General features: G+C 42.8%; 1 protein-coding gene across 1 annotated transcript in view; it reads right to left on the bottom strand.

Moving 5' to 3' along the window:
• BARX2 (BARX homeobox 2) overlaps positions 1–12,699 on the bottom strand; it is a 42,250-nt gene that overhangs the window by 3,583 nt on the left and 25,968 nt on the right. Inside the window, exons 2-3 of the mRNA XM_069947079.1 lie at positions 2,810–3,116; positions 1,235–1,319 (exon numbers count right to left, since the gene is read on the bottom strand). Of these exons, the coding sequence (XP_069803180.1) occupies positions 1,235–1,319; positions 2,810–3,116 (392 nt within the window). The remainder of the gene's footprint in view (positions 1–1,234; positions 1,320–2,809; positions 3,117–12,699) is intronic.

Here is a 12,699-nt window from a genome sequence, read left to right as displayed (position 1 = left end):
TGCATAGAATAGAGTCTATGACACGGGTGGAGACGCGTGGAGAGCTGCGGAATGCTCGACATGTTATCTGACGCCATTCTGTAGTGTGCACGTACGCTAATAGTATAGTAGCACTTTCTGCTATTCCACCATTCCTATTGCTCCCAGCATTACAGGGACCAATGATTGAGGAGTGCTAATAGATACGGTAAAATGGACTTGATTATATGGACCGGACAACCAACTTATATCTTCCCGATCAATTTTTTTGCTATATAATTCTTAATTCTATGAATGCATCAAAGAAATGTTTATGAATTAAAACTAATGCATTCCAGTAACCATGTTTCCGCATCTACTTTCCTTGTGCTATATTACCTTAAAGGCATCGCCACCTCAGCCAGTCATATCTGACAGTTTGTATGTGTACATCGATAGAAACCAATGGGTCTCAGATTTTAAATGAGCATTCCAAGTTAAAATAACAGATAAATGTCAGATCACAGAGGGTCTCACCACGGGGTAGATTGCCAGAACGGGGCTCCTAGCGCAGTGAGTGCATGCGCGCTATTTATCCATTCATTCTCTATGGGAGCTGCTAAAGGTAGTTGAGCATTGTTACTGGCTACATTATCTTATGCAGACAATAACTATCTCACCACCCCAATCATAATAATGACTAGAAGCCCCACTTTGGAGATCTTGCTGACATCCCAGTGGTCAGAACAGTCCCCCACCCACCCAACCGCATATGACACTTAGGGCCCTATTACACGGGATGATTATCGTGCGAAAGATCGTTATATTGTTCAAATTTAAATAATCGTTCTGTGTAATTGCAGGCAACGATCAGAAAATTGTTTGTATGTCGTTGATTGTTGATTTAGATCTGAACCTAAAATTATCGCTAATCATTCGCTGTAATTAAACATTCATTCGCTCAAGTTCCGCATTTGTTCACTAATCGTTCAGTGTAAATGCACATTGTGCTGAACAAAACAATGAACAATGTGCAATTACACTGAACGATTAGTGAACAAATGCGGAACTTGAGCGGATGAATGTGGAATTGCAGCGAACGATTTTTGGCACTATAATCGTCCCGTGTAATAGGGCCCTTAGAGAAACATAATTTATATTATTATAATTATAATTTATTATATATGATATGTTTGGTTACACATTTATTGGTGGCCTCCAATAATAACTCATGAAATAGGAGGCAGCTGCAGTTATTCCCATAGACTAGACTTACAATTTTTTTCCACTTCATTCTTCGATTCTGATACCACGTCTTAACTTGTAGCTGTGTTAAACCCAAGGACTGGGCCAGGTCTAGCCTGAAAATAAAAAGATCATTGAGCATCAAAGGCAGAAGAGGTGACTTTGTATACAGCAAATCATTTCCATATATCACTAACTTCCAGATTGTGCAGGCAAGACTATAGAGGGGGTCTTCATAACAAACTCTATGGCACTATTGTATGAGCTCATAGAACTATCTAGAGATGAGCGAACCTGGAGTCCATCCGAACCCGAACGTTCGGCATTTGATTGCTGTACCCAGTATATGGCAGAACTATATATGTGCACTGTATAGTTTTGTTATGTAGCAATGTATAGTAGCTTTACTTTGAGCACAAAGTGCAAAAAAAAAAAATAAAACCATTTTCCCAAGCTGGGAGCCAGTGTAAATGTGTGATAATATATTTGTTGGATCTCATCTGACATTTCACTGTTCGGGAGCTTGAAATTGGCCGTAATGAACTTCTCAGTCTACAGCGGTTCTTCACTATTTGTGCAAAGGCTTCTGATCTTGGGCATGTGGGTAACAGGCAGAGCGATTGATCTTCCATACTGAGCGCTTGTGCCAACTCGGATGCCAGAGCTGTATATGGGATTTGGCTGTGTTGTGGGCTGACATCACCGTGCAGCTGGGGAACCGTTTAAGCCACAAACAGCTGGAGTGGAGTAAGGTTGGCAGAGAATGCGGACAGACCAAAGAAATGAAAGTGAATAGAATCACTTATTGTCCCAGGATGCCTGCTGCTCGGGAAGGAGACTGTCCTGCTTTTCAAGTGCATTAATGCTTCTAGAGCTGCACAGCCACATATCAGGGAGGAGAAGCCTTTGATCTTCTGCAGGGTGTGATCATTTAATGTTATATTATCATAATATATGACCAATCTATGACCTATGGGCTCTTTGGTGTGCAGACCATGGGCCAGCTCCTCCCTGCAGAGGGATTTACCCAGCTACCACATGATTTTACAAAGAGATCTTAAAGGGGTATTCCGCTTAAACATAACTTTTCATATGTTGCTTCTCATGGTTAGACTAATAATTCTTTCCATACTTGTTATTATCTATTCGGTTTCCCTCCCCCAGTTCTGAGCTGCTGCTTTCTGCTGAAGACACAAAAACTGTGTGTGAGCATTTCTCTCTGTCTCCCCCGCCTCCCCCCTCCCTTCTGAGATGTAAACAAGTCCTATCTGCAACTTTGCCCCGCAAGTATTACAAAGAAGCTACTAAAGTTGCAGATTCACCTGGCCAGGGACAAAATCAAACAGATTTTTGTGTCATCAGCAGAAAGCAGCAGCTCAGAACTGGGGGGAGGAGAATAGATAATAACAAGTATGGAAGGAATAAGTGTTAGGGTGTATTCACATATGGCAGAATTGATGCCGAAATGTCTACATCTGTCCTATCCATCTGCAATGTTCTCATTCAGATAAATAGAACTGATTTTCAGTTGCAGAAATTGCAGAAGCCATTACAAATAGTAGGATGTGACAGTAATGGACCCTATGGGCTTTACACGTGTACTCACCGGTCCGGAGTGGACAAATACTTCTGCTTCTGGAATTTCTTTTCCAGTCCCATGAGCTGGATCTCTGTGAATATCGTTCTGCTGCGACGAGGTTTCTTCACCCGAGGAGCTGTCTGTTCAAGTTCTGATTCGCTACTTTGAGGGGCTTCGCTGGCTGGCGTCTCGGAGCGTGCACATGGCGGGGAGAGATGTGTGGGGGATAGAACCTGAATGGGTGAGGAGGACGTAGAGGGGACAAGGTGGCTGAGGACACCAGGCTGGCGGCTGATGACTGAGAGGAGAGGGTATGATCGGAGTGGCGATGAGCCTGTCAACATGAAAAGAGAAAAAAATAATCTGTTATGATCCAACTAAATTTACTGCACAGCTTAGAAAACAGATTTTTATTTCATTACATGTTCTATAGGTTTGTGTTGAGCTTCACATCCTTATTTTCAAGACCTCTGCTTGCTCTCAGATGAAAAATTCTTTCACCCTGTTTACATCTCCATTCTGTCTCCTTATACGGATCAGACATTGCTAGCATTTCTATTGTTCTGCCGATATGGCGGAGATAACTGCAGAAATATTTGAAGCGGAAGTGAGTAAGCACCTATTCACATTTAGAATTTGAGAACCACTGCAGACCTTTGGACAGATTCACATACACATACTGCACCTAAAGGGGACTCTGGGCGGGAGGCGTTTTTTACTATGGGCGGGGATGATGAAAGCAATGACTTCCACTTACCTCCTTAGTTCCAGCGCTTGGGCACGCTGTTCCTGGCCTCAGTTCCTAATCACATCCTGGTCTAAGGGCCCTATTACACGGGACGTGTAAAAAATCGTTATATCGTTTGAATTTAAACGATAATCATTCTGTGTAATTGCAGGCAACGTTCAAAAAAATCGTCCGTCTGTCCTTGATCATTGATTTAGATCTGAACCTAAAATTATCGTTAATCGTTCGCTGTAATTCCACATTGGTTCGCTCAAGTTCCGCATTTGTTCACTAATCGTTCAGTGTATTGCACATTGTCCATTGTTTTGCTGGGATCAGATGGAATAAACGATCATAGTAACTATCGCAATAACGATCGTAGTAACAATTGTAACTAACCACTGTCGTTCTGTGTAATATGGTGAACGATTTCAGGTTAACGATAAACAATCTTGTTTGTGATCGTTTATCGTTAGACGCTAATCGTTAAAAATCGCTCCGTGTAATAGGACCCTAAGCTGGGGCTTGAGATTTGACGTTTCAAGCCATATCGGGCTTGAAACATCACATCTCAAGCCCTGTCTAAGACCAGGACCGGAGCCCATAGCAGTGTGATGCGTGCCCCAGCACTGGAGCCGGGGAGGTAAGTGGACATTGTTGCTTTCATCCACCCCGCCATAGTAAAAAAGTGCTCCCGCCCAGAGTACCCTTTAAACAGACATGTAATAATGTCAACAAAGCTCATCCTATTCATCTCAATGGGAAATACATAATTTACATAGTTACATGGTTTTAAAAAAAAAGACGTGATATCCATTCTTTGCATGTATTACACCTCACATGCTCCCTTTGAAATCAGTGAGAACACCTCTAATAACACTCGAACAAATGCAGATGAAAGTATGCTCCAAATAAGCTTAAAGGTCATTTGCAGATGAAAGAAAGGCCACTAACATACACCTGTAAATTACATACTGTATATATTTAGAAACATTCTGCCTTGAAATTCAGTATTTTTCTGCTTCTATTTGACACTGTGTGAACCCAGCCTTATACATGATATACAATGGTTTGTTACAATCACATCCAGTCTATGCAGTTCTTTGGGAGCTCCTCTGTCTGGGCTGATACATTGTAAGGCCATGTTCACACAACGTAAGTTCCATACTAATCACGGCTGTTGTTGCATTGGCCGTGATTGGTACGGAACTTACGTTGTGCTGCAGGCCGACGGAATCCCAGCCGGAGTGTATACACATGGTATACACTCCGTCCGGGATCCCTAGCGGCGCCGTAGAAAAATAACATGTCAATGAATAGCGGCTGCAGAAAACTCTGTTAGTGCACGCTATGCAGCGCGCGGCTCCGGCTGCATGCTCCATAGTGTGCAGAGGGGAGTTGTGATGCGGGCGCGCACTGATGTGCCACATCGGAACTCAGCGGCGCAAAAAATCTTTTCTGAGACCGGCCGTTCTGTGACCCAGCAGTGTCACGGAACAGCCGGTCTTATACAGCGTGTGACTGTAAACATAGCCTAACATTGTAAAAAAGAAAACACAAAAAGGGCGCTACATGCACCTTTATCTGGGGTGTAACATAGAAATTTTTGTGGTGCTGGTGGATTTGGTAGAATGTTGGAATTTGCAATGCCCCTTTTTTCCAGAGATGGGGTTTGTAAGAGGGCGAGCAGGGTAGTTTGATAGCAAATTCCCTTCTTCATCAGGTCCATACATGATCGAAATGCGTTGTCCTGAATTTCACTAATTCAATCCCCTGCTAGTCCCCCACTTGTATGTGTCTTCCTTACAGGCTCCATCTCTGAGACACAGGTGTGCACCGCAGAGTCAACCCCTTTTTTACAGTCCTGTACAGAATTTTCTATGGAACTGTACAATATACCGTAAACAAGTTAAACACCCTATGAACAATTTCGGTGGATGTGCACATACAGCATACGAGGGCAACAGTCATGTGCAATAACTATATAATACAGACACTGGTTGTTGAGTTCACATGTTGTGACTTCTTCAGGAGTGCACAGGCCTTTAGGAACGCTTCCTCCAGCTCCATCACTTCTCCCCTTATAATTAAGAAGCCACTAATAATGGTGTCAGCTCTGCCGCTTTGATAAATGAACAGCTGCTTTATTAATGAAGGGCCTGAACCAAATTATTCACCGCAGTTGTTTACAGTTGGCTCGGTGCGTGCACCCCCGGGCTCCTGCACTCAGGATCTGCAAGGCCAAACAAGGAACATTAACGTCTTCCTTGTGTCGGTATCCAAGCAGAATAATTTCCTGCAAGGCTCCGATCAGTCATTCAGACGTGAAGAGGTTAATCTGCCAGAAATTACCTCCTGGGCAAATACAACCTGTTCTGTTTTGGAAGTTGAGAGGGTGAATATGAGAGAGTAATGGATGTCAGTATTTGGCAGGTTATTTCCGCAAGAAGCCAAAACGCCACACATACATTTCACAGACCAGAAGTGTGCAGGCAGCTACACAACAACAACACCAATATGGTCACCATTTGTAGCCTTCCTGTATATTAAAGGGGTTATCTAGCGCCACTTTCTCACACGACTCTTGTCTCCAGTTCAGGTGCAGTTTGCAATTAAGCTCCATTCACTTCAATGGAACTGAGCAGCAAAACCCCACCCCAAGCTGTAGACAAGAGCGGTGCTGTCTCTGGAAGAAAGTGTCCATATTTTTGTAGCGCTGGATAACCCCTTTAAGTCAACCATGTAAAATACCTTCTGAACTTAAGTACTTAGTGAAACTTCTTGGAGATAGATATATTATAGATACAACTCATACGTCTGTTACAAACAATACACAATAGTAAAACAAAAACGGTAGGCCATTAGCAGGACACAATGAATAGTGTCTATGGTTAGTGTGAAACAAAGGACAAGATCAGAATAACCTGAGATGACTATGAGCCTCTCCTGTCTCCGCATTGTTTGTGTCACATGACTGTCATGAGCCTATCAATGGCAGCTTTCATGTTTATTATGGGCAGTTTTATTCTCTGTTGAAAATAGTAAAGACAAGAACTGAGCAGAGCAGAAATACTGTTACGACCAAGTACAAGCTGTCTACATGGTATAAGACCATATCCAAGGAGCTCAACATCCTGGCAGCTCCAAATGGTATCAATATGTTTCTACTCATGGAACAATCAAGAACCTTTCAGGACATGGTAGACAGAAGAGAATAGTTTTTACTCAGCAAAAAAGTTTCCTTTTACTCAAAAAGCTTTTTTCCTACTGCCCCCCCCCCCTCACACACACACACACACACTTTAGTAGAAGCAGGAATTTGCTGTCCATTATGGTCTATGGAGGGGGGAGGGGGACTTGTGAGCACAGAGAGGAGAAAAGACAGCCTTGCACAGCACATCACCCTGCAATATTATCTCACTAAGTTCCCCAACCAGCACTGACCTTTCTGACCTCTGAATGCAGTGTTTTGTGTCCAGACAGTCTCCAAATGGCAGGGCTGTTTGTCTCCTCCTCTCCCTCAGCCCCTCCCCCTCCATAGGTTAAAATGGATTCAGCAAACCCATCTTCACTTTGCTTATCGTTAAAGGGGTAGTGCGACGCTAAACAATTATTCACTAAATAACACAGGTTATAAAGTTAGACAACTTTGTAATGTATGTTATGTTAGTGAATGGCCCCCTTCCCCGTGTTTCCCCCCCCCCACACCCACGCTAGACCCGTCGGTGTAGTGCTCTATACTCACCTGATTCGTGTCGACCCCTGTCCGCCATCTTGGGACAATGATGTCATCTTGGGAGGCCGGCCGAACCGCTCCGACCGTCCCTCGTGCCGGCATGAAGGAGGGCTGGTGCGGTCCGGCTGTCCTCCCGAAGATGACATCATTGTCCCAAGATGGCGGAATCAAGTGAGTATAGAGCACTACACTTCCGGGTACACGGGCGGGGGTGGGGGGAACATGAGGAAGGGGGCCATTCACTAACATAACATACATTACAAAGTTGTCTAACTTTGTAATGTGTGTTATTTAGTGAACAATTGTTTAGCGTCGCACTACCCCTTTAAGCTAGACTTTGCCTGATAATGAACAGATAAGAAGTGAGCTGGGAGGAGGTTTCAAACAAGAGGACAGAAAGACTTTTTTTTGCCTAATAAAACCTATTACAGAGTTGTTTTTTTTAAATCGCTTGTACTATTGATTTTAAATTTTAAATGACAATTACACATAAGTTCACACAATGCACATGAAAAACACACACGCAATGATTTTCATTGAAGTCAATGCACAACAGCCGTTGTTTCACACAATGGCCATTTTGAGTGCCAAATAACGGCCTTTGGTTGCACATTGTGTGAACATAGCCTAAAGTCACATCCAAAAGTACAAATGAATGGTGAAGGAGAAAAGGGAAGATTCATATTGGCAGTAATCCTGATCTCAGACCAATGGAAATTTTTTGGAGAGAGCAGAAATCTCCTATACCTGCAAAAGAGACCTGTAAGGCTGGTTTCACACTAGCGAAACTTTTTGCAAAAACGCAAGCTGCAAACTCCATTGTCGTAAACAAGGTTATGTGTGGTCGGCAATGATAAAAGAAAACTCACAGCACAGGTATGTATATATCTGTGCTGTCAGCTTGATCCTGCTGATCGCTGCTGATCTCGCTGATCAGTGTTTGTTTGTGGCCATCAAGGCGGATAAATCGTACCATGTAAAAGGACTCTTACGTTACTTATCCTGCATTGATCCTGAGTTCATCTTTTATCATACTCCTGAAGCCCCTATTTCACGTGTCGTTAAGAGGAGCAAACGAGCGCTCTCAGCGCTCGTTTGCTCCTCGTTCCCCGCTCGCTGCCGCCGCTATTCAGCGCGGCTGCGGCGAGCAGGTGAGTGCGGGAGGGGCGGCGGCGAGCTGCGGGGGGGCTGCCCGGGGGGTCGCTGATCGTCCGGGCAGCTCATAGAATACAGCAGCGTCTGCTGCCGATGCTCCTATTCAACGGAGGTAAGGCAGCAGATCGCTGCTATATCAGTCGCTTGTTGAAAAACAAGCGACTGCAACGATCAGCCGACATGAACGATGTCGGCTGATCCTTGCACTCTATTCCACAGGACAATTATCGTTCGTAGCGACCGATATCGGCCGAATACGAACGATATGCGTTCCGTGGAATAGGGCCTTGAGCTACTCACTATTTTGCAAGCTTAAGTGTTGAAATCTCCCAGGATCCCACAAACCCAAAGAGTTCCAAAGGCCTCCTACCAGCAGTATTGTAGCTGAGTACAGATAATGTAGTACAGGTATCCTGCAGTCCTATGTAACACCCCAGATAACACAGTGATATCTCTGATTACAGATAATGTAGTAGATGTTCCCTGCAGTCCTATGTAACACCCCAGATAACACAGTGATATCTCTGATTACAGATAATGTAGTAGATGATCCCTGCAGTCCTATGTAACACCACAGATAACACAGTGATATCTCTGAGTACAGATAATGTAGTAGATGTTCCCTGCAGTCCTATGTAACACCCCAGATAACACAGTGATATCTCTGAGTACAGATAATAAAGTATATGTTCCCTGCAGTCCTATGTAACACCAGAGACAACACAGGGATAACTCTAAGTAAAGATTATAAAGTAGATGTTCCCTGCAGTCCTATGTAACACCAGAGATAACACAGGGATAACTCTTAGTACAGATATTGTAGTAGATGTCACCTGCAGTCCTATGTAACACAACAGATAACACAGTGATATCTCTGAGTACGGATAATATAGTAGATGTTAGCTGCGCCACATACAACAATTGTAAGGCAGGATGTATACTTTTCAGTGGTAAAAATATGCCAAAAGCATCACATCTGATATGCGATGGTAAATATTACAAAAATATACCCCTGTACATATATAGAGAGTTACCGTTACCATTTACCCAATATCATAGGAACAATATAATCAGATACAGTTGTGCTCAAAAGTTTAAATACCCCAGAAGAAATTTTTTTTCAGAGAATATGAATAACAAAAAAAAATAACTTTTTCCCCACTCATGGTTAGTGGCCGTGTGAAGCCATTTAATGTCAAACTACTGTGTTTTCTCTTTTTAAATCATAATGACAACAGCTTGAAGTCTTCTGTAGTAGTTGTGGATGAGGCTCTTTATTTTCTCGGATGGTAAAGATGCCAATCATTGTTGGCAAAAGGCCTCCAGCTCCTGTAAATTCCTGGGCTGTCTTACATGAACTGAGATCTCCCCACAGTGGCTCAATGATATTTAGGTCAGGGGACTTAGATGGCCACTCCAGAACCTTCACTTTGTTCTGATATCCAAGGAATTGATAATGCCAGTCAGCAGTGTACAAACTGTGATTAACAAATGGAAAAACTGGGGCTCAGTAAAAAGCAAACGACAGTCAAGTAGACCCTTTTGGCCAGAACTGCCATGGAAATTGTTCGGGATGCAAACCCCCCCCCCCCCCCCCCCCCCCACAAATAACATCCGCTGAAATACACGACTGTCTGAAAACTAGCCATATGGCTGTTTTAAGATGCACAATAAGGAGACACTTAAAGAAAAATGGTCTGCATGGTTGAGTCGCTAGAAGAAAGCCATTACTACGCAAATGCCACAAGGTATCTCACCTACAATACGCCAAGAGAAAAGCCTCAAAAATTTTGGAACAAGGTAATTTGGAGTGATGAGACCAAAATTGAACTTTTTGGCCACAACCATAAACATTACATTTGGAGAGGTGTCAACAAGGCCTATGATGAAAGGAACGCCATTCCTACTGTAAAGCACGAAGGTGGACCGCTGATGTTTTGGGGATGTGCGAGATACAAAGGTACAAAAAACAAAGTTAAAGGAAAGATAAATGCAGCATGTTACTGGGGGTGTGGATGGGACGTACTTGAACGTTCCAACATGACAACGCGTCAAAACACAAGGCCAAGTCGACCTGTCATTGGCTATAACAGAACAAAGTGAAGGTTCTGGAGTGGCCATCTCAGTCTTCTGACCTTAATAATATTGAGCCACTCTGGAAAGATCTCACGCATGAAGTTCCTGCAACACAGCCCAGGAATTTACAGGAACTGGAGGTTTTTTGCCTAGAAGAATAGGCAGCTTAACCATCTGAGAAAGTAAAGAGCCTCATCCACAACTACCACAAAAGACTTCAAGCTTTCATTGATGTTGGAGGGAGCAATGCACAGTTTTAAAGGGGTTATCCAAAAACATGGCCACTTTCCTCCTACTGTTGTCTCCAGATTGGGTGGGGTTTCAAACTCAGTTCCATTGAAGTAAATGGAGCTTAATTGCAAACCACACCTGACCTGGAGACAGGAGAGGGGGGGAAAGTGGCCATGTTTTTGTAGCGCTGGATAACCCCTTTAAGAACATTTAAGTTCATTCTTTGATCGGAGAGGAGAGATGCAAGAGAAATCCCATTAAAGAAATAGGACAGGCCGAATTTTAAGCAGAATCCGCAGCACAGACTCCGCCTCTTTTATTCAGTGTGCAAGGGCCCTATGGCCCAAATGTAGTGATTTCCAATCACATTACTATAAATATCACTTTATTACATTTAATTATCAGTAAAGCTGGCGGTACGGCATGTCCGCATTATGGAATCACCTCTTATTGTCATTGTCTATTCACTAAGTGAACACTGTATAAATAAATCCAGCAATCCTCAGGCAGCGGCAGCTCTGGGATCTGATCTCATTCAGGTGCATTAACAGGTAGCAGTAATTGTTATGATTGATTCATTTCCCAGAAAATCTTAACAATTACGCAGGCTAAATTAACCACTTCATTGCCAGAGGCTTCACCTCCTTCCTGCCATGTTTTCAGTATGAGGCTGTGTTCACACACACAGTATTGCAATGAAAATTTAATGTGAATGCATCATGTAATTGCAGTAATTGATCATTTCATTGGGTTACTCCATCACTTCATTGCAGTAATGAATCATTTCATTGCTGTCCAGCCATCCTTCATCTTTTTAAATAACGGACGGACATCCTTCATTACGTCCTTAGTTTTTTTTGTAAATAATGGACATTATTTTCACAATGTTGTTATGAAAGACGGCCGTCATTGGTACACAGTGTGAACCTAGCCACATACTGGATCCATCTGTCATCGATTCCCTTTATAACAAATGCCGCCTTTAGGATCCTTGATCACATTTAGGCTATGTTCACACTAAGTAAAAGTACGGCCGTTGTTGCCATCGGCAGCAACGGCCGTACTTTATGCAGTGTGGAACATTGCCTACATTTCTATGGGATCCCGGCCAGAGGGTATACACATTGTATACGAACCCTGCGGCCGGAAAGATAATCCGGCTGGTACTTAAGGGCCGGGTCACGGAACGGCCGGTCTCATAAGTAGTGTGAACATAGCCTTAGACTATGTTCACGCACTGTTTTTTGGTCAGTATTTTTGTCCGTATTTGTAGGCAAAATCAGGAGTGGAATAGACAGAGAATTATTCTAATCGCACAATATTTGCACAGTTTCTGTGTTTTCAGCCCACTCCTGGTTTTGGTTGAAAAAAGACTGATCAAAATACTGACAGAAATACTATGTGTGAACAAAGCCTGATACTTGCTTCTATCACAAACTTTTCTCCTGCCTGGCTTCTTGCAGGATTGTGAGCTTCTTACGTCCTTCTGACTTGAATGTAATGAAAAAAAGAAAAAAAAAAGAAAAATAGCAACAGCTGCAAATGGAGGACGAAATTTTTGTTTTATCATCCATTACAGACCAATGAAATCAGTGGGAGCTGTCGACAGATCTGTTCCTTCGTGTTGGTTTGAACCAGGGGGTTAATATAAACTCATTAGGCTGGGTTCACACTGCGTTCTAACAGTCTGTTTAACGTATCCGTTTTTAGATGGTTACTTTTAACATACGCAAAAACATGGTCAACCACGTCTTTGTGTACGCTTAAAAAATGCAGCCGTTTTGATCCGTTTTTTTTTTTTTTTTTTCATAATGGAGGTCAATAAAAAACTGATCCAAATTGATTGCACACAATTGCATGTGAACGTATACACTGAACGGACTGCAAGAACGCAGTGTGAACCCAGCCTTACATGTATTAGGACTATACTAATAGTAACAAATCTTTATAAGTAGCTTATTTTAGACTTTCTATAACTTTTATATACTTTTT

The sequence above is a fragment of the Dendropsophus ebraccatus genome, chromosome 12 (genome assembly GCF_027789765.1).
Source record: "Dendropsophus ebraccatus isolate aDenEbr1 chromosome 12, aDenEbr1.pat, whole genome shotgun sequence".
NCBI lineage: Eukaryota > Metazoa > Chordata > Amphibia > Anura > Hylidae > Dendropsophus > Dendropsophus ebraccatus.
Note: the sequence above shows the minus strand (reverse complement) of the source record. Positions and strands in the feature narration are given on the sequence as shown.